Genomic DNA, 9793 nt, shown 5'->3' with positions numbered 1-9793 from the left:
CCCCTTCTTCTCCCCCTTGTTCCTCAGTTAAGTTCCTCCTAATCCTCCTATACGTGCAAACATATGGTATTTGTCCTTCTCTGCCTGACTTATTTCGCTCAGCATAACACCCTCAAGGTTCATCCATGTTGCTACACAGATTTTATGTTTAATCTCTGCAGTCAATGTGGGGCTCAAACCTACAACCCTGAGATCAAGAGTCGCATGATCCACTGACTCAGCCAGGCACCCCTTTAATTGTATTTTTTTAATATGTTTTTCCTTTTAAAAAAATTTTTAAGTTTGTTTATTTTGAGAGAGAGCATGAGCAGGGTACAGACAGAGAGAAAGACAGAGAGAGAATCCCAAGCAGGCTCTGCGTTGTCAGCACAGAGCCTGATACAGGGCTTGAACCCACAAACTGTGAGATCATGACCTGAGTGGAAATCAAGAGTCAGATGCTTGGGGCACATGAGTGGCTCAGTTGGTTAAGCATCCCATTTCAGCTCAGGTCATGATCTCATGTCTCTCTGTCCTTCCCCCATTCATGCTCTGTCTCTCTCTCAAAAATGATTAAAAAAAAAAAAAAAAAAGATGCCACCCAGGCACTTCAATTATATGTTTAAAGTAAAAGTTTGTGTATGCATTTTGTTCATTTTCTTTTTATTTTTATTGTTAGATTTAAGGTATCTTCACCAGACATTTGAAACAAGTAATTCTGTTTTGTTTGTGTTATTACTTTTCTTTAAATAGTTGGATCTCCAATATGCTAAAATATTTCCCTATGTTGTCTTCAAGACAATTTGTAGTTTTAGGTTTTACATTTAGGCTTGTAATCCATTTCAGGTTATGTTTTTTTTTTATACTGTGAGGTAGAGATCAAAGTTCATTCATAAAAGTTCGTATCACATAGATATTCAGTTGTTCTAGCACCATAACTTGATAACTCTATCCTTTCCCCGTTGAGTCTTCTATCACCTTTGCTCCAAACTGCAGTCTTCTTTTTCCGACAGCTTACTTGACATCTCCATGTGGATTTTTAAAACACACTTTAAAACTAACGGCCCAAACTAAGCTCCTTAACATTGTTCCAATCTTTGCTGCTCAGTCTTTCTCATTTCAGGAACTGGTGAAGTCTGTAGGTCAGGACAAACCCTTGGAGCCGTCCTTCATACCTTTCTCAGATCTCTCTCTCAGGGTAAATTCAGTCTATTAGCTTAACCTTGCTGATATTTTTAAAATATACCCAGAATTTCACTATTTATCATCATCTCCACTGCTGTCTGATCCAAACCACCATTATCTTTTATCTAAATTATTTCAGTAGCCTCCTAACAGCTTCTCTGCTTTTGGCCTTTATCCCCTTCAGTCTCTTCACAATATAGTGAGATCCTTATAAAAAGTCAGATGTTGTCATTTGTCTCTTCAGATCTCTGCAGTGGCACTCCATGTAACTCATAGTAAAAGACAAGAATTTATAATAGTGTAGAAGGTCCTACATGACCTTATTTTCTGACCTCATCCCCATGAAGTCATTCCTTTGCTCATCCTGTTTTAGCCGCCTGCCTCTCTGCAGTTCCTTGAGCATACGAGGCATGCACCCACCTCAGCGTCTTTGCCCTTTGTATTCTCTCTGGGATACTCTACCAAGAGTCTTTATAGCTTGCTTCCTCTCCTTAAAATCCTTTAAAATACTAACTTCTCAATATGTCCTTCCCTTACTACTCTATTAAAATTGGCACTCCCCTCCCCACTGTGTTCTGCTTAATGTCTCTTCCCTGCTCTGCTCTTCTCCATCACATTATTCTCATACTTGTATGATACCCTCATGGTTTTGTGACAGTTGACTGTAAAGTCTACTAAGGCAGGGACTTCTGCAAACTATATAGCCAAGGAAAAAGTACGTACCTCTGTAAAGATAGTTGCAAGAATGTTCATAGTAGCTTTATTCATAATGACCCCAAACTGGAAACAATCCAAATCTTATCAGAAGGAGATAGATAAACAAACTATGTGTACTCCCATGGTAAATGTTACACATCAGTTTAAAAAAAAAAAATAAACTAATACACAAAAAACATTCAGCTTCTTAAGCCTTAGATACTGTATTGAGTGAAAGAATCTACAAAAGATACAGATTATATATACATGGAAGGGAACATACTGTTTGATTCCATTTATATGAAGTTTAAGAACAGGCAGAACTAATCTATGGTGATAGAACATCACAACAGTAGTTACCTCTAGGAATAGGGTTAGGGTGCCTAAGGGAATCTTCTATAAAGTTATTTATTTTGGGGCAGGGAGGGGCAGAGAGAGGTAGAGAGAAAGAATCCCAAGCAGGCTCCATACTGTCAGCACAGAGCCCAACCCGGGGCTCAAGCTCACAAACCACGAGATCATGACCTGAGCCGAAATCAAGAGTCAAATGCTTAATGGACTGAGCCATCCAGGCATCCCCGCCCAAGGGAATCTTTTGAGGTGTTAGAAACATTCTAAATGTTTCATGTCTTGATATGAGTGCTGACTATAGGGATATATATATGTGTATGATATATATGTATATCATAAATTCACTGAGCTGTACACTTAAGATTAGTATATTTACACTATATATTTTTTTATCATAGTAAAAAGGTAAAAAATAAACTTACATTTGTTACAGTGTAGAATTGGATGGTGTAAATAAAATAAATAGCCATTAACTTTTATGGGATAATGTAAAAGAAGCCAAAAGACATATACTGTAAAAGTTTTATAACTCTCAGAAAATATTAATTCACTAACATTAAAAAAAATTTTTTTTTTTGTCTTTTCAGCCTTTGACCTTTTTGAGCCTGGGAAATGCTTACCTTGCTCTGAAGAATATCAGTGGGGCACTTGAGGCCTTTAGACAGGCTTTGAAGTTAACTACCAAATGCCCAGAATGTGAAAACAGCTTGAAGTTGATTCGCTGTATGCAGTTTTATCCTTTTCTGTACAACATCACCTCTTCTGTTTGCAGTGGTAAGCAGCTGTTCACTGCTGACACAATGATGAACACAACTAGGGTTCCTGTTCTGATCAACAGAACACAAAATTATTGTCTTGGTTTTTCCCAAGGATTTTATGTAACTAGTATAATTCTAGATACTTAGGAAAGAAGTTAATTCTATCCTTACTATATAGATGCCTTGAACCCTAGTTGAGAAAGGGTGGCTATGTATATTCAACTGAAATTGACAGAATGAGATTTTTTCCTCTCCACAAAATCTATGATGTTTTTAAGTGATCAATATTAATGGTAAAGGGTATATTTTCTGTCCATAAAGACAGTCTGCAATAAGATTTAGAGCAGTTTTTCTACCTTCTTTCACTGAAATACACCCTCTTGCCTTCCAGTGAAAGTGATCCAGATCTTGACTGCACATTTAAAGCAGTCACCTGACACTAAGTGGTATCTTCTTGCATTCTTCCCCTTTCTCACACAGCCACCGAAATACACGCATGTGTGTAAGTGTGTCCACCTGGGTATTAAGTGGTTTGAGTTAATATCTGAACTACTGTAAATTCATCAGTTAGAACTCCCTAAGAGTTCCATTATGTTTACTTATTTACTTGTTTAACTTTCACTTCAAGAAAAGAGTTTGACTTGAGTTATGAGAGGTGAGGTTTATATATATATGGATACTCAGGACCTTGCTGTTGGAGAACACACAGTGGGTGCTTTGTTAATGTTCAAATTAGATCATAATACTCAAGCAGAAGACTATCAGTCCATCTCCTTCACTTAAGGGAAAAAAAATCCCTCATGCCCAGTTGTTTAAGTGATTTATCTAAAAGACCTCAATAATTTACTAGTACATTTGGCACCTCACACTGGTTTTCCAGATTTGCCTGTACTAGACTGCCTTAGGATTTTAATGAAATGACAGGCAATAAGTAGTATTTACATTTTTAAGTTTCAGTCCCCAATTTTTTAGTGAAGAAACCAAAAAATCTAGCAGCTGCATAACTCCATAGCTCAGCTGTGGCTCAGGACTGAGCACGGTATAAACTAGAGTTCTTGTACGAAGGCTGAGGGCCGACAACGGTGTTAACAGTGCAACAGCGGAGGGGCCCGTGCCATAGTCCTGCAGATTCACGTGTGAGCCCTGCTCTTCCGTTACTGTGCTTCTCATCCCAGTGAAGTAACTTGTGTCCTCATCTGTAGAATGAAAGGCAAAATCTGTCTCATAGACTTGTTGGTAGAATTAAATAAGATCTTTATGACATGATAGGTGTTGGGTAAAAAAGAGCCATGAGAAATTCATAATAAATACATAATATTCAGACCTTAGTGGATCTTAGAGGTCTTACTTAATCCCAGAAAACATGTTGTGGACTTTAAAATTCCTTAGATTAAACAGAATTCCACTTTATTTAGTGAACTGCTTTTACTAATAGTCTCTTATTATTATTTTTTTTTTTTTTACCAGCTATCATCTTCCTCACCTCTCTTGACTTCTTTGTTGTCAGAAGGAAGAATTTTGTATGTATACAGTGACCCTTTTCTAAAACGGCTTTTCCTTAGTATTAGTTTCACGTGCTTTTGCGTAGGATTTTAGTTTGTTGAAATTTATTATTATTTTATGTCACTCACATCAAGAAAGGAAATTCCATTATCAGGAGCTTTTTCAAACCCAGAGCATAACTTCACCTAGCCCAAGAAACGAATAACCTGAAACAGTCTACAAAGTTTTAGTATCATAGTATTTGGTAGTCCAGATATCCCACAAATGTTACTAGATCCAATACAGTAAAAGTTCTTTCAGAGAGAGCTCGCTAATAATTTTTTTTTTTAATTTAGCCTCTGTTACATTGTGATTAGTTACCTTAGAAGAGAATCTGCCATCTGCTAACACCTCTGTAAACACCCATGATGAAATGTATGCTATAGCATTTTCTAAGTTTAAAACCTCATCGATAATACTGAATTCATTTCAGTATTGATTTTTCCTTTGACAGTGTTTTATGTTACTTGTTTCCATGGTAACAAGTAATGCTTGGCTGAGTTCCAGCTTTGAAAGGCTGAAACTTCATAGAAACAAATACCTCTTATAGAGACCATGACCTTCTTATATTTGAAAACCCAAACCATTTCTTCTCCTGTAGCTATCCCTGAGCTTTACTAAATGATTGATGAAAAAAATACAGAAAAACCCTTGAATAATGATTAGTATTTCTGTACCTTCAGATGATTGTCTGTGTTTGGCTTTTTCATTTTTGCAGTTTTGAAATAAGCTTCATAAGTTATCTTACTTGTCTGCCACATTATCTTTCTGAAATTTTTATTATGGCGGTATGAAGTTTTCAAGATCTCAGCAAAGCTCATGATTCTTTTTCCATGTAATAATCAAGGAATTCATACTGGTTTTTATTAGAGAAGACCTTAAGTTGCCCTTACCCACCCCTTTCCCAACATAAGTCATTCTCTTAGGAGGGTCTTTTTGGAAGCTACCATTTTAAAAACTCTTGAGATAAGCTTTTCAAGACCAAAAATGGTTAAACTCTTAGAAAACCAATCTTAAATACTTTTTCTGGTCACTGTTGTTAATCTGTGACAAATTATTTTCTTTACAGATCCATATTGGTAACTATTTTTACAGAAGCTATAATATAGTATAATCTCTTGGGTAGTATGAACTTAATGGTAAAATTGTAGGCAGTGTGTAAGTAACATGAGTAAGTATTTTATTGCTTTTCATATGTAATCATGGAATTTTTCACACAGATTTTCAATTTATGTTTCTTGGAATGTCTGTATAGGTAATGTATTCTGGTACCTCTCAATACCAATTTGTTCAACTTAAAAAATACATAATCACTATCCTTACAAAAGTTTAAGACTTGTGAAGGCTTTATAGCTAAAAAATACATCAGTGCATAATTACTTACCTGACATTTTTTCCAAACTTTTATTAATCTAGAAATCACTTTATTGATTGCCATATGTTAGGTGTGCATGTTCTTATTAGAAAGTGCTTGACATCATCTCTCTCTCTCCCTCCTTTGAATAGCATTTAATAAATTCTTCTCTTTTATAGGTAGTTTTATATCACCACCTCAATTTCAAGGATGCTGGGAAGGAAAACTTAATAGATTGCTTTTTACATTGTCTGCTCTCAAGTTGACTGTTACAAGAGAAGCTAGTGCTTTCAGTTTTGATTGAGCATTTATTTTGGCAGTTTTGAAAAACAACTGTTTTACCATATTTTATTGGTTTGTTAATTTACAATCTGATTTAACTTAAATAGAACTGAGCGTGCCACTTTCACAAGCCCATTCTTCAATAACCACGTACTTGGCCCTTTTTAAAGTGAAATGGAATTTTATAAATAAACTTCCAGTGCTTTTCAGTATAAGTAAGTTCTTTTCAGTGCTCAACACTAAAAAAAGACTTTTTAACTGGAAAAAATAAAGGTGTCACAAAGAATGAAACTTCATGAAGTAATAATGATTATCTAAGGACCAAAAATGGAAAATAATTTTCAATAACAATATAAACAGAATAATTAAATATTTGAATCTGTAGAGAGGTCCAGAAATAAATGTAGTGGATTTTCCAAGCATTCATTACTCCATAATATTTTCTAAATACTTTTTCCTTCAACCTCACTAATTTGCAAATCAAAAAGCCACATCTAGTAAAGGTATTTTCTATTTAAGCAGTCTAGATTGTTATCATGTCTCTAATATGCATGGTTTTACTTTATTTTTAGTATTATTCATCCAGTATTTTACTTTTATTAGAAAATGTAAGACCAGTGGTAGGTCATATTTATTAGACTTTATTTACATCAGATGCTTACAAGTATGCCACTGACAATGGCATTGGTATTTGCTGAATAAAATTAATCACCTAACCCAGGGTTTCTCTGGTCTTAATTCACTGAGACACATGCCCACTTAAAAATATTGGCCCCCTCCCCTAAAAAAATATTGACCCAGATCTTTAGAAATGATGGATAAATGTTATACAGTAGAACTTAGATTTAACATCTAGGTATGCTTACAATTTTATGCATGTTTTTCTTTAATATGTATTTGAAAGCTTTTGCCAATAGACAAAAATAATAAAAGAATTTCCAAATCATATCATGAACTTTAATATCTGTTGCAGTGTACAGAAGGATTATCCTATATCATCATCACAGTATATCTGTTTATAGTTATGTTTGCCTAAATTGTAGCTCCTTTTATAATTAGTTTCTTTACCTATGGTTTTAGTCGGTGTTCTTCAACCTAAATTTCTGTAGATTTATAACCTGCAGCTACAGCAGTCTTACCTGGAGTTCAGATTTTGAAGAAAAAGAAATCTTGCATTTTGCTGCCCTCCTGTGGACTATCCAGCATATGCTACCTGCAATTAGGGATCTGCTTTAATACATTTTTCTTCCTAAAAGTTAATAAAGATGTCTGCTTAAAGAAAAAGATATAGTCTTAAAGATCCAGTTCTTATATCTTTTTGAATACACTACTAGTTAGCTTCCCTCCATTTATTTCTGTAAGAAGAATTAAAACTTGGGTTAATTTACTACAGGTTTCAAAATCCTGAAATTGCAAACATATGCAACAAAGCCAAATGTAACTCTCAATTATGTAATCTGTCTAGATTTTTAGATTTCTTTATTCAGAAGGGCTTTAATTATTGGGTTAACAAATAATCCTCTGACAAATATCTATGTGGTAGAGGAGGATTAAGAAGAGTCCCCTTTTTATAAATCTAGAAGCAAAGATCATGAGTTTCTCAGTTCAAGTGTCAGTCATTGGTAGAGGTGAGACTGAAATCTGAGTCCTGTGCCTTCCAAGGCCGGTGTGGTTCCTGTGCATAATTCTCTTACTCCAACAAGCATAACTTATCCCACTGCTGTGATTGAAATAATTCATATTTGTAGATTCCTGAGACATTTTTATGAAAATGGTATAATCACTGTACTTTTTATGTCATCACTCAAAAAAGGGACATACATCCCTGAGTAAAACCTGAACCTGAGCAAGATTATGGGGGCAGTCATAACCCTAAAAGCACACTTGAAACGGTCCCTTTCAGTTTAGCATGTCACCTTTGTCTCTTCTGAATCTTGCATCATTAGATTGCCACATGGCCTTGGGTTGTACACAGATCTGGTGGCTGTACTTGCATTATTATCTCAGTAGGTAATATTTATCTTTTGGGATTCTCAGCATTTAGCTTTCATGAACAAAATGGTTACCTTGGGTTTTCATAAGAATTTAGAAATTAGTAGTAAATTAGAAATTAGTAGTAAATTAGAAATTTAGGTCAGATTCTTATAACCAGTGGTTTTACACTTCAGCTTCTAAAAAACATAGAACATATGTATTTTTTTAGTACTTTTTGGTTTTTTGATGTGAACTTTTTGTTCTACATGCAAAAAATGCATTTTTCTTTTGAGGAATGAGCCTATTGGTCCCTGCTTAAGATCTTTCCACAGTTATCCTGCAGTTATTATAGATTGTTAACCTGGCCAAATAATATTTAAGAAAAAATGAAATTTGATGGTGGATATAATTTTCTTTAAAAAACTTTTTTATTGTTTTTTGAAATTTATTTTTGAAAGAGAGAGAGCACAAGCAGGGGAGGGGCAGAGAGACAGGAAGACACAGAATCTGAAGCAGGCTCCACATTCTGAGCTGTCAGCACAGAGCCCAACGTGGGGCTCGAACTCATGAACTGCAAGATCATGACCTGAGCTGAAGTCGGATGCTCATCCGACTGAGCCACCCAGCGCCCCTAATGTTGGATATAATCTTCTAAAGCAACAGGATGTTGTCTTTTAACTAAAGGAAACTGAATGTGGCTTAGTTATTCATCCATTCAACTCATACCTCTCGTATTCCAGACAGTAATCTAGGAACTGGAAACCAAAGAGAAGAAAAATTCCGTTTTATGGAGTTGCATTCTAGTGGAGAGAAACAAAAGGCAGATGATAAATATAATAAAGAAATTAATTCGTATATTAGAAGATAGTGCTAAACAGAAAATAGATTAAGAGTTTGGATGAGATTCAAATTGGATTGTTTAAAGAGGTCCCACTGAGGAAGTGACATTTGAGCAAAGACTTGGAGAAGGTAAGGATTAGGGCCATGCAGGCAGATAGCATAAGAGAATTTCAGGCAGAGAGAATAGTTGTTGTAACAGCGTTTTGCAAGGAACAGCAAGAAGGATGGTGTGTTTGCACTGGACTCGTAAGAGATGAAAGCAAAGATGAGTGGGAAGAGGAAAGAATCATATCTTTACTGCCTTGCAGACCATTCCAATAATTTTGGCTTTTTATTTTAAGAGACAGATGTATGATTTGGAAGATTTTGAGTGGAAAAGAAGAATGGCCTGATTTTACATATCAGCAGGTTTACTCTGGCTGCTGTATTGGACATAGTAGGGTAAGAACAGAAGCAGGAAGGCCAGTTAGGATACTGTTGCAAAAATACAGGTGAAAGAGAATATTATTGGTTTGGACGAGCAGGTGAGGGGGCAGAAAGTGAAAAGCCATCATTGTATTTGGGATACATTTTTTTTCTTAAATAGTTTATTGTCAAGTTGGTTTCCATATAACACCCAGTGCTCATCCCAACAAGTGTCCTCCTCCATGCCCATCACCTCCCTTCCCCCTCCCCCACCCCCATCAGCCCTCAGTTTGTTCTCAGATTTCAAGAGTCTCTCATGGTTTGCCTCCCTCCCTCTCCGCAACTATATTTCCCCTTCTTCTCCCTCATGGTCCTCCGTTAGCTTCCTCCTAATCCACCTATATGTGCAAACATATGGTATATGCCC

The 9793-nt window shown here is 35.7% G+C and overlaps 1 protein-coding gene across 1 annotated transcript in view; it reads left to right on the top strand.

The window, feature by feature from the left end:
- Positions 1–9793, top strand: part of TTC17 (tetratricopeptide repeat domain 17) — a 126543-nt gene that overhangs the window by 53625 nt on the left and 63125 nt on the right. The window contains exon 16 of the mRNA XM_039226773.1: positions 2799–2985. Within this exon, the coding sequence (XP_039082704.1) occupies positions 2799–2985 (187 nt within the window). The remainder of the gene's footprint in view (positions 1–2798; positions 2986–9793) is intronic.

This window comes from Hyaena hyaena, unplaced genomic scaffold (genome assembly GCF_003009895.1).
Source record: "Hyaena hyaena isolate Hyena2069 unplaced genomic scaffold, ASM300989v1 scaffold_23, whole genome shotgun sequence".
NCBI lineage: Eukaryota > Metazoa > Chordata > Mammalia > Carnivora > Hyaenidae > Hyaena > Hyaena hyaena.
This window is presented reverse-complemented; position numbering and strand designations above follow the sequence as displayed.